Source organism: Kogia breviceps, chromosome 1, assembly GCF_026419965.1.
Source record: "Kogia breviceps isolate mKogBre1 chromosome 1, mKogBre1 haplotype 1, whole genome shotgun sequence".
Lineage (NCBI taxonomy): Eukaryota > Metazoa > Chordata > Mammalia > Artiodactyla > Physeteridae > Kogia > Kogia breviceps.
This window is the reverse complement of record NC_081310.1, coordinates 151,450,064-151,462,346: the sequence shown is the minus strand read 5'-3', so window position 1 is coordinate 151,462,346 and position 12,283 is coordinate 151,450,064. Positions and strand designations below refer to the sequence as shown.

Below are 12,283 nucleotides of genomic sequence, written 5' to 3'. Positions count from 1 at the left end.
TGCGTATAATCAAAACAAAAATAATTAATTTAACAATATAAATTTCACACAGGTGTATATGGATACATACCCCAATTTTATAAAGAAAATTATTTTTGAAAAATGTTTACTTTTAATCATATGTCACTTGAAAGTGATTCTAAAATTTAGGGGGAATTATTTTTGAATACCCAACCAAATGAACCAAAAAAGAAAAATAAGCTGCAAAGAAATTCACCAAGGGCAGGTGAACAAACAAAAGGGCATAATCTAATGAAGTTAAATTAAAAGCTAGTAATCAAGGAAAGAAGCAGGCATATGATGTTGACAGAGGTGCTGCATGGCAGGAACCTGCTGTTCTTCCTTCATCCCCAGCCCATGCAGGGGAATCAACAAAAATCTTGAGACTTCTCACAGTAATCTACCCAATCAGAAGGAAGTTCACACCACTATGAGTTCTTCATTTTCTTTGGACTGGGGAAGAGTGGAAATGATGGCTAAGAAGAAACTAAGGGCCTGACTCTTTCTGATAGGAACAAAGGCTGTAAGGCCACACACTGAATTGGGGAAACAGTCTGATGCCCAAAGGAATTTCTCCATGGGCATGAAATATACTTCTTACCACCCTGGTATGAAGTAGTTAAACCTCAGAAGTGAGAGCCTAGCCCAGGTGCTACAAAAAGATCGCCCATTGTCTCAGCTGCCCCCATGCCCCCCACTCCCACCACTATCTTCCCTGACCATTCACAAGGCTATATAGAGAGGTGGAGAAAAGACAGTCCCAACTATTACCCAGAGGGGAGAACATACTGGGCCATGGGTTACAGTGGAAAGGATGTCCAGGAAGTCTTCAACACTGTGCCAGAACCAACAGGGCATCTTGACTGCCCACAAAACATGAACTAGATGAAAAGAATCAAAGCATGACATCTCTGTGAACATTACAGACTAAAACCAAAAACAGATTAGAGCATGTAAAAGACAACAGCCAAGCTTAGAAAATAACTTTCACTTCATTTAGTATTACAATTTCATAAGAACACATCAATAGAATAGACTAGGTGGTAGGACAACAAAGTGAAGATTTAAAAGGAAATTGCAGCTAGATAGAAACAAATCAGTGAATAATGTTTGACACCAAGCCTTAGCCTAGTTAAGCTATCAGACTTCAAGAATAAAGGAAAAACAACTCAGTCAGTCAAGTAGATAAGGTAAATCACCCACAAAGATAAGAAAATCAGGCTCCCCTACAACTTCCATGCCGGAATATAGAAGAGCAATATCCACAAAATGCTGAGGCAGGGAAACAGCATTAACTGAGGAGTGCAGGTGCAAACTCCCCTTCTTGAAAAAAAACTACTCATTGACAACAATCCAGTTAGCAAACATGTTTTAATCCGAATAAAGAATGCAAGAACAGAGGAGATTCTGTAGTGAAAGATCTGGTGATGAAGCTCGATCCATTTAAATAAAGATCTGTGTGAGTTCTGTGTAAATTATGGTTATAGATACTGGTGACTCACTAAGTCAGGAGTAAGGCCTGATTATGCGTACTTTAAAAAAAGTAAGAAAAAATATCCACGTGAGAATTTGATGTAAAGTTTTGAGAAATTTTCACGTAGTTTTGGTCCAACATGATTATGGGGCCTTGGGGCAAGTTAGGACAGGTTTATCAACCGCTCTTTATCTGCCTTTCCAAGTCATTATTCATATCACCTGGCAGCAGTAAGTAACACTGCTTCACTTACTGCAGTAACAGAGGCTGGGTATTCTTGCTTCTAGTATGTTAGAGAAAAGCATACTTTTACCCAGCATTGTATAAGAGTCAATGAGGCAGTAATTTTCATACTTAAGGTGTCTACAAAGTATGTGCGACTGGGCACAATGTGATAAAGAGGACTCCAGCTACAGAAGTTTACTTTATATTTTAATTTTTAAAATAAACAATTATGATAAAAATATTAAGTCTGAGTGATGTGAGAATATGAGTATTATTTTTGAGCTTTTTCTTTTTTATCTTTTTGAACTTTCTGTCTCTTTTAAATAGCTCAGAGAGAGACAGAGACAGAGAGAAACAGAAAGGGACGGAGGCAGGTACAGAGTGAACCTAAACAAAATATCACCATGGCATCTTGTTAAAAGAGATGCCTAGAACCACCACTGGACACTCTAAGTCACCCATCTGGAATGGCTCCAAGGAATTCGCATGTTTAATACCCCCTCCTTCATATCTGTGATAAAGGTGGCTCTAGAACCACAGTGTAAAGCATGGGTAGGAACAAGGTTGGTTACCCACTAGGTATTGAAAACTAAGTTTGCCCATGCTCCTCTCCCTCCTTCAGGGGATTCGTACCCAGTTTGAAGACAGGGTATTGTTTCTCCTCTACCAGTCTTTTTACAACAGCCCCTACCTTCAAGCTAGAACGAGATATTCTTTTCCTTGTGGGCCTCCAACCCCCCATAGTATACTTCCACCAAAGCACCACATTTTCTGTCCTGTAATTGTTTACATTTCTGCTGTAACAATCTTAAAAGGGCACAACCTTTCATTCTTTTTTGTATCCCAAACACTTAGGATTGTACATGACAGGTCATAGGCTTGCATGACAAGAATGGATGCATGCGCTGAATTTAGGAAGAGAAACTGTTTCCTCCTAGTCTGTCTGCGAACAGTTTCCCAGCCTTTGTTTGTGTTCCTCATTTGGAGGACAGTGTTTGTAACTTGCCTACACTGTATTTAAGACTATAATTTGATTTTAATTTCCTGTTATTAGCTTGGTGTGTCAATATGTAGTCCCATTCCCATAACTAGACTGAATTGATTATACCTTTTGAAAATATAAATAGCAAACTTGTGCAATAATATATTACAAGTTATGGGAGGTCAACCTTTTTTCAAACTAATCTTAATAAAATCACACATAAACTTCTAGTCTTATAAAAGGTCACAGCCTTAGCTGTAAATTTTTAAAGATGTTTTTAAATGAAAAATAAAACAGAGCAAATCATGCTTGTTAACATAAATATGTAAGTAAAATTAAAAATTGTATCAAGAGCTGATGTTGATGTGATTCTAAAGTTACATGTTTGTATCCATTTTAAATAGTTTCGGTGTGCAGTTGATTTCAATTCAGGTTTTTGTTACTGATTCATTAACCAAATAATGTGCCTATTGCCTGAAGACATGATGAGTAACTGGTAATTTTCTACCAGGAACCTAAAATGGTAACTTTGTATATATGTGTGTATATTTTGGCTTACTAGGTACCAGCATCCTAAAAATTAATACCTAAAGGGAAACAAATTAATTTTTTGAAGTTCATTGGTATTGAGAGATTTTAGAGACTTAGAAACATTTTCTTCTCAGAACTAAAGCAAGCATAACGTTTGAAAGATATTCTTATATGTATTAACTCTGTTTTCTCTGTATTAAGAAAGTTGATTTCTTCTTGACCCAAATCTCCCAGACCCAGAACTCCAGAGTTCTAAGGATCCTTAGAAATTATCTATTCTGCTTGACCAAGCTATTTAATGGCTTGGTCAGATTTATTCTAAGCTTTTTTGCTATTGATGCTTATGTTTGTGTATTTGTTTTTTAGGTGACAGCACTTCAAGATGAAAAGAATTCGCTGGTTTCTGAGAATGAGATGATGAATGAAAAACTTGACCAGTTGGATGGCTCTTTTGATGATCCAAATACAATGGTTGCAAAAAAGTATTTTCATGCACAGTTGCAACTAGAACAATTACAGGAAGAAAACTTCAGGTAACATTTGTAGTGGAAATCATTTTATACAGTTTTATTAAAATAGTAGCTAAAAAATCATAATATCAACAACTAATTTTTAAGCATTACAAAGTATGTTTAGGATTAGTATCCTAAAAATACTGTTGAAAATACTGAATGGTGTAAGTGGTTCCTGCCCTCATAGGGCTAACAGTCTAGTTTGGCAAGTAGGATACATATGTAAAAAACAGAACAATTCAAAATAATGTGTGGTAAGGGCCAAGTGAAGGCAATAGGCAAGTCCAAGAGTAGTTTAAAGGAGTGATTGCTGAAGCCTGGGGAGAAGGGGGAGTTTCTTACATAGGAGAAGGAACTTGGTAATAAATGGAAAATATGTAAATCTTAAGCTAAAGAAGATGCTTTTCATATAAACTTTTATATTTCTTCTTTAAAAAAAAGTGTACATCTAACCTTTAATAAAAATTGATTGACTCTTATGTGCTTACCACTGAGCCTTGCACTATAAGGCCTTGAGAGTAGGTACTCCAGTTGTACTGTATGTATTTTTGTTGTTGTTACTTTATTTTGATATGATTTCAAACTTAACAAAAAAGTTGCAAAAATAGTATAAGGAGCTCCTTTATACCTTTCATTCAGATTTGACAGTTGTTTTACAGTTTTATTCATTTGCTTTAGCAGTCTCTTTACATAATCACATATATATATATATATATATATATATATGCACACACATTAGTTTTTGGAACCATTTGAGAGTAAATTGGAGACATGCCCCTTCACCCCTATATACTTCAGTATGTATTTCCTAAGAACAAAGATATTCTTTTATAAATTATAGCATAGTGATCAAAATTAGTGAATTGGTCGTTGATACAATATCATTATCTAATCCACAGATCATATTCAAATTCCAGCAGCTATTTCAGTGTCCTTTATAGGTAATTTTTTTCTTGGTTCAGAATCTAATCCAGGATAATGCATTGCATTTAGTAAATGGATTCATTTATTGATAGTAATGGATATTCAATGGACAGTAGTTTCATTACTGTCATCATTTGTTTTGATGTTTAAATTGTCCCAGATTTGACCACTGAGAAACCTTTCAATTTCAACATGATGCTGTCCTTCTTTGAGTATTTTCTTACTTACTGGCACAACAAAATGTTCCAGACTCTTCTTATTCTTCCTCAACTCTAGAATCAGCCATTTCTCCAAGAAGCCTTGATTGCTTTTAGTGGAGAATGTTATTTAGAAACAAAGACCTATGCTCCAGATGAAATTTTCTGTCATTGCTTCTGAGCCACCTTGGTGTACAGAGCTAGGAAATACGCTTGCACAGGTTCATACCAGTCCATGTTCGCATACATGCGTATATGCACATATCTGCATTTATTTTCATACCTACAGTTATGAACAATGAGTTCATCTTATCATCTTCCATTTTAGTCCAGTGACTGCAAGGTTCATTCTGATTTTCTCCATTTCCATATTGTAACTCCCTTCTCCAACAGTGAGAAACCTGGCTTCCATTTTCCTCAGGACATTTTCTCATTTACTCAATCCCAAAACACATAGGAAGTAAGAATTGTTAACCCATACCTCTGTAAGAAGCAAACTAATCCTAGACTTCAGTACGTTTACAGTTCTTTTTTTTTTTAAGATGGCATTTGCATATTGTGAAAATAAATACTGAGTACAATTTGGCATGTTTTAACAAATGCATACATTTTTGTAACTCACATTTTTATTGTTTGATAGATCATTTCTATCACTACAGAAAGTTCCCCTATGCCCCTTCCCAGTCAATCCCTATCTCTCAGAGAGTAATTACTCTTCTGATTATTTTCCACTCTAGATATGTTTTCTCTCATCTAGCACTGCTTATAAATTGAATTGCAATATGAATTATTTGGTGACTGGCTTCTTATGCTCAGCATATTTGTGAAATTTACAGATGTTGCTGAATATATCAGGAGTTCATTCTTTTTTATTGCTGAGTAGTATTCCATTATATAGAATTATTTCTCATTATGATACATTTTGCTTATTCATTTTCCTTTAGATGGGCATTTGAGTTTCCAGATTTTGGCTAATATAAATAAAGCTGGTATGAACATTGGAGTATAAGACTTTTTGTGAACATATTTTTTCATTTCTCATTGGCAAATACGTGAATGAACTGGTATTGCTGAGTTACACATTATGTCTGTGTTTAATGTTAAAAGATACTGGCAAACCATTTCCCAAAGTGGTCATATTGTTTTACATTCCCACCAGCAGTGTTTGCTGCTGGTTGCTCTAGTTACTCTGCCTGTATAACATAACTTGGCTTTATCAGGCTTTTAAATTTTAGTTATCCCAGGGGATGTGCTAAGGGTGTTGAATTGTGGCTTTAATTTGCATTTTCCTGATAACTAATGATATGGTAAGCCCCTTTTCTTGTGCTTATTGGCAATATATCTTACTTTGTGAATCGTCTCTTCACACTGTTAGCCTATTTTTAAATTGGGTTGTTTGTCTTTATTACTGAGTTGTAGGAGTTTTAAAAATATATATTCTGGATACAGAATCTTTGTTAGATATACAGGTAGTAATATTTCATCCATTCTGTGACTTGCCTTTTCATTTTTCAAATGGTATTTTTGAAAGAGTTAAAGTTCTTAACTTAGATGAAGTCTGATTTATCGATACTGTTAAGATTAGTGCTTTTTGAGCACTGTCCAAGAAATCTTTGTCTACTCTTGTTGTAAAAATCCACTCTACTATTTTCTTCTAGAATCTTTATAGTTTTAACTTTCACATTTAGGTCTGTGATCCATCTTGAACTGATTTTTTGAAACTAGTGTGAGGTGTGGATGTGAAGCTTTATTTTCCTTATGAGTATTTAGTTGTTCCAATATCATCAGCTGAAAAGAAATTTATTTTACTCTCAAATTGCTTTGGCATCTTTGTGAAAAATGATACATCCATAAAATTTGGGTCATTTTCTGGACTCAGTTTTTTCCCATTGATCAATTTTTCTATCTTTATGCCTATAAGACACAATTTTGATCACTATAGCCCTAGAGTAAGTCATTTAAAATCAGGTAATGTGAATATTCCAACTTTGTTCTTTCTTCTCAAAATTTGTTTTGGCTATTATAACCTTTGCTTTTTTAGTCAGTTTCTATAAAAAAAGAAAAAACCCAACCTTTTGAGATTATGATTTGCATTGTATGTGATTGATACCTTAACCATATTGAGAATTTCTGTCTATGAATGTAGTATCTTCGTCTATTTAAGTCTAATTTCTCTAGCAATGTTTTGTTATTTCCATCATAGTTTATGTATGTCTTCTGTTAATTCTATTCCCAAATATTTAATTTTTTTGCTGTTACAAATACAATTAAAACATTATTCTGAAAAGTTACTGCTAATATATAGGTATACAATTGATCTTTGTATATTGAAACTTTTATCTTGTATCTTGAAACTTGTGTCTTGTATTTTGAAACCTTTCTGTCTTGCAAAGTTTCTTAATTCCCTTATTGATTCTTTTAGTTGTTTATTGTAGTAGAAAATTCTAAGGAATCTACAGTCACCTTGTCTATTAATAGAGCTTTACCTCTTCCTTGTATTATTTCTGCCTTGTATTTATCTTCTTTGTTTTGAGCAAGAGCAAACATCTTGCTTTGTTCTGGGTCTTAGGAGAAAATGTTCAATTAAGTACTGTCAATTATGAAGCTAGCTGTAGAGTTTTTAAATTTGCTTTTTATCAGATTGAAGGAGTTCTTCCTTTATTTCTGCCTTGCTACAAGTTTTATCATTAATTGGTGTTGATTTTTTGTCAAATGACTTTTCTGCATCTTGAGAAGATGGTTTGGTTTTTATTTTTCACTCTTAATATGATTAATTTTTGAATGTTAAAAAATCTTGTATTCCAGGGAAAACCAATTGTTCATATTTTATTATCTTATATACATATGACTGATTTGGTTTGCTAATATGTTGAAAGTATTTTTGTGTCTGTCTTTATAACAGATATTGGTCTGTAACTTTTTTCTCTTGTAATGTCTTTCAGGTTTTGTTATCAGTTTTGCTAGTCTCATAGAATAATTAGGAAGTATTCTCTCCTCTATTTTCTGAAAGAGTTTATCTAAGAATGATACTATTTTTTCCTTCAGTATTTGATAGAATTTATCAGTAAAACAATTGGATCTGTGGCTTTCTTTGTGAAAGGGCTTTTAATGGCACATGTAATTTCTGTAATGGTCATAGGGCTTTTCAGATTTTCAGTTTCATCTTATGTCAGTTTGCTAAATTGTTTTTTTCAAGGTATATGTTTATTTGATTTAAGTTGTTGAATTTATTGGCATAAAGTTGTTCATAATATTCTATTTATTGTCCCTTTAGTGACTGTAGGAGCTGTAGTGGTATTTCCTTTTTCATTCCTGATACTGGTAATTTGTGTTTTCTCTCATTTTTCTTGGTCACTCTTGCTAGAGGTTCATCAATTTTATTAATCTTTTCAAACATCCTTTATTAACTTTCCATATTGTAAGTTTTAGATCTCTGTTCTTTATTTATTTTACTTCCTTTGGATTTAATTTGCCCTTCTTTTTATAGCCTCTTCAAGTTAGATGATTGATTTTAAGCCTTTCTTCATTTCTAAAATTAGCCTTTAAAGCTGTAAGTTTTCCTCTAAGCACTGATTTAGCTGGATCCCCCAAATGTGATTGATTGTGTTTCTATTATTATTCAGTTTGAAATATTTTCTAATTTCCCTTGTGATTTCTTCTTTGACTCGGGAATTATTTAGAAATGTGTTGTTTAATTTCTAAATATTTAAGGCTTTTCTACAGACTTCGTATTGTGACTGATTTCTAATTTAATTTCCTTGTGGTTAGAGAGCATATTCCATGAGACATCAATCTTTTAATATTTATGATACTTGTTTTATTGCTCATCATATGTTGTATTGTGAGTGTTCCATGTGTACTTGCAAAGAATGTGTGTTCTGTTTTATTGACTGACTTGTATCATAAATATTAATTTTATCAAACTGGTTAATAATGTTATTCAGATCTTTTCTGTATTTTTACTGACATTTTTGTTTAGTACTATCATTTATTAGGAGACTGATGTTAAAATTTTCGACAATAATTATCGATTTGTGGATCTCTGATTCTGTCAGTTTTTGCTTTATTTTAAAATTCTGTTTTTACTTATATATACCTTTATATGTCTTTCTGATAAATTGACCCTTTTATAATTATGAACTGTCTCTCTTTATCTTTGGTAATACTTTTTGTCTTAAAAATTTTTTTGAAGTTAATATAACCACCCCAGCTTTCTTTGCTTACTGTTTGCATGGTACTTGTTTTCATCTTTTTACTGTTTTTTTTTTTTAATATTGATCATAACTTTAATTGCAAACACATTATGTTCCAGGCACTAAGTTAAGTATTTTGTTTTTTGTTTTTGTTTTGTTTTGTTTTTGTTTTTTTGCGGTACGTGGGCTTCTCACTGTTATGGCCTCTCCCGTTGCGGAGCACAGGCTCCGGACGCACAGGCTCAGCGGCCAGGGCTCACGGGCCTAGCCGCTCCATGGCATGTAGGATCTTCCCGGACCGGGGCACGAACCCGTGTCCCCTGCATCGGTAGGCAGACTCTCAACCACTGCGCCACCAGGGAAGCCCCATCATCTTTTTACTTTTAATATATTGTGTCTTTATATTTAAAATGTTTCTTGTAACTAAAATATGTCTGAGCCTTGCTCTTTTTATCCAATCTGATAATCTCTGCCTTTTTAATTGGTATGTTCAGTCCATTTGACTTTTATGTAATTTTTGACATGGCTGTACTTAGGTCTATTAATTTTCTATTTTTGTTATATCTAGTCTTGGGTTTATTTTTCTTCCTTTTTTGCATTATTTTCAGTTGATCAAATGTATTGTCATTTTAGTTTTTGTTGTTGCTCTAGGCTTTGAGGTATTTATTCTTTATTATAGTCTATACTTTGAGTTAATATTTTACTACTTTGCACGCTATGTATATTTTTGGATAACTTTAATATATACATTTTCTCCTCATCTTTTGAAATTAAAATTCCTGTTTGAACTAGAAAACCAAGCTCAGTGTTTTAGAAGTAAAAATGAAAATTCTGAACATCATTTGCTTCTCAAGTCTGTTTTGAAACCAAGAGCTGAAAAGTACCTTATTCCTTTAGTTTTTCTTCTTTTGAATGCAGAATCCAAAAAAAAAAAACATTTTAGAAGTAAGTTTTGCTAAGCTCATATCTCAGTAAGAAAACAAATAATGGAAATTGCATTATAAATACTTGTTTTCTTTATGCAAGGCTCGAAGCTGCAAAAGATGATTACCGTGTTCACTGTGAAGAACTTGAAAAGCAATTAATTGAATTTCAACATAGGAATGATGAATTGACTAGTCTTGCTGAGGAAACAAGAGCCCTGAAAGATGAAATAGATGTTCTTAGGTATGGCATGTCTAAATGTAATTATGTCACTTCTAAATTATTACTTAGTCATTTCAGTATTTCATGTTTTAATCAGGGATTCTTAGAGTTTTCCCTATGTGTCAAGTATTGATCAGTTTTTATCCAGCCTCCTAGTCTTTACTTCTTTTATGCTTGTTGCTAGTTATGCACCATTTAAGGATAATATTCTTGTTAGGACAGTTTCATAAACCTTTTTCATATTTCTCATTTAAGAAAATGATACCTTTTTCTTAAAAATTTGTAAGCTGAGTTACTTTTAGATACATTTGGCTTGATCTTCTTGTGCTTACTAGTATATCTTGTGAAATTTTTGTGTAAGGAAATGCAGTCACAAACCATATTTTGACATTTGATAAAATATAAATAAGAATCCTAGCATTTATTTCAAGGTTATATCAGGTTTGTCTTATAGTCTTTGACAATATAAAATTTATATTTAGTTTTTGTCTGTAAAATGTTACCAAAGCAAGTAGTCTATCCACATGATTTTTATATTTTCTGTTAAATTTTCTTAATCAGCCATTTTCTTGCACAGCTTTTAATGTCCTTATTTTAAACAAAATCTTTATAACCATTAATTTGAACTTGCATGTGTTATTGAAGTGGTTTGGTTTATTTATTTTTGCTCTAGCCCAGTTGTCAGGTAAGCACAACTCTAAAGAGAAGTGCTTTGCTAAACAAATTATAAGTTGAGTCAACTTCCTTAGTATATAATATACTTAGCGCAAAACTACGTTAAATATTATGCACAAAGCACAATTGGCCTGTAAGCTACAGAGCAGCTCAGAATTGTTCAATTATATTTAGAAAACCATTCTTTTTTTATACATTTTTCTGATATATAAAATAGTTTGATAATTCAGTTTGTCAAATTTGAAGCATTTTTATTTTGATGACTTTATAACAGAAGGGTTGAACTTTAGACAGTTTTAGGCCTGAGTCTGTCTCCAAAGTTCTCTCAAAGTTTATGATTTCTTTTCTCTGTCCCTCTCATTTTTTTTTTAACCAATCGATAGTTCACTGGGAAGACTCATTTTGCAGCCAGAATAACATTGTTATGTGTACTTACTAGTTTTTACACAGTAATGTTTAGTCTTTGTTATTATAGGGCTACCTCTGATAAAGCTAATAAACTGGAGTCAACAGTTGAGATATATCGTCAGAAGCTACAAGATCTGAATGACCTTCGCAAGCAGGTGAAAACTTTACAGGAAACAAACATGATGTATATGCATAATACAGTCAGCTTAGAAGAAGAATTAAAGAAGGCAAATGCAGCACGTACACAGTTAGAAACATACAAGAGACAGGTAAGAAAATATCTTGATTTTTTAAATCAGCAAAATTGAAAGAGTTCAACTTTGAGTTATCTAAGTCTTTTACATTTTTGTTGGCTTCTGAGCTTGTATATTTTTTGGACATTTTTATTGTTTTATTAGTATTTTTGGTAACCAGTGATAAATGCCTAGAGAATGGAGTTATAACCTAAAATATTCTCTTCTGCTATTTATCAAACAACCTAGATAAACAGTGTAGAAGGCTGATTTTTGTTTTTGCTAAGTTATTATTTGTGTATTTTAAAACTTATGTTTATTCTTCTTATCTACATGCCATTTCCACAAATATTTTTTTTTGTTGCATAAATTAACCCATTTTTATAGGCTAGCAACATTTCAAATGGTTGTGCTTTACTGGTCCTTCAGTTCCTTCAGTCCTCTGATGGCAGACTTTACTGTGACAGCAGAAGTGGTATTGTAGGTCTAGGCACCACCAGCTACCGTTTTCATGCAGGAACCACAGTGCCAAATGCCCACAGCTCATCTCTTCGTCTTGGTTTTGCCACAGAAGGAGCAAGTGTACTTGGCATGCTGGCTGATTTCAGTTTTCTTCACCATTTTCCTGAGGGAGGCACCATAACGGGTCCCGTATTTACCCACAATTCCAACCTTCTCGATGCGTTTAGCCACGTCGCCGCAACCTAGGACCAAGCCCAGAGAGTCCACAAATATTTAGAATTAGACTATAATCTTACTATAAATTTTATTTCCAGTTTCTCA

The 12,283-nt window shown here is 33.2% G+C and overlaps 2 protein-coding genes and 1 pseudogene across 3 annotated transcripts in view; 1 reads left to right on the top strand and 2 right to left on the bottom strand.

The window, feature by feature from the left end:
* The window catches only part of HOOK1 (hook microtubule tethering protein 1), a 59,642-nt gene that overhangs the window by 26,370 nt on the left and 20,989 nt on the right, over nt 1-12,283 (top strand). For both annotated transcript variants that reach the window (XM_059080585.2, XM_059079893.2), the window contains exons 9-11: nt 3,579-3,745; nt 10,065-10,205; nt 11,335-11,536. In XM_059080585.2, coding sequence (XP_058936568.1) covers nt 3,579-3,745; nt 10,065-10,205; nt 11,335-11,536 — 510 coding nt within the window. The remainder of the gene's footprint in view (nt 1-3,578; nt 3,746-10,064; nt 10,206-11,334; nt 11,537-12,283) is intronic.
* Nucleotides 11,332-12,283, bottom strand: part of CYP2J2 (cytochrome P450 family 2 subfamily J member 2) — a 99,462-nt gene continuing 98,510 nt past the window's right edge. Inside the window, exon 10 of the transcript XR_010835219.1 lies at nt 11,332-12,204. The gene's annotated coding sequence lies outside the window, so the exon portion shown is untranslated. The remainder of the gene's footprint in view (nt 12,205-12,283) is intronic.
* Nucleotides 11,915-12,199, bottom strand: LOC136793135 (large ribosomal subunit protein eL43-like; annotated as a pseudogene).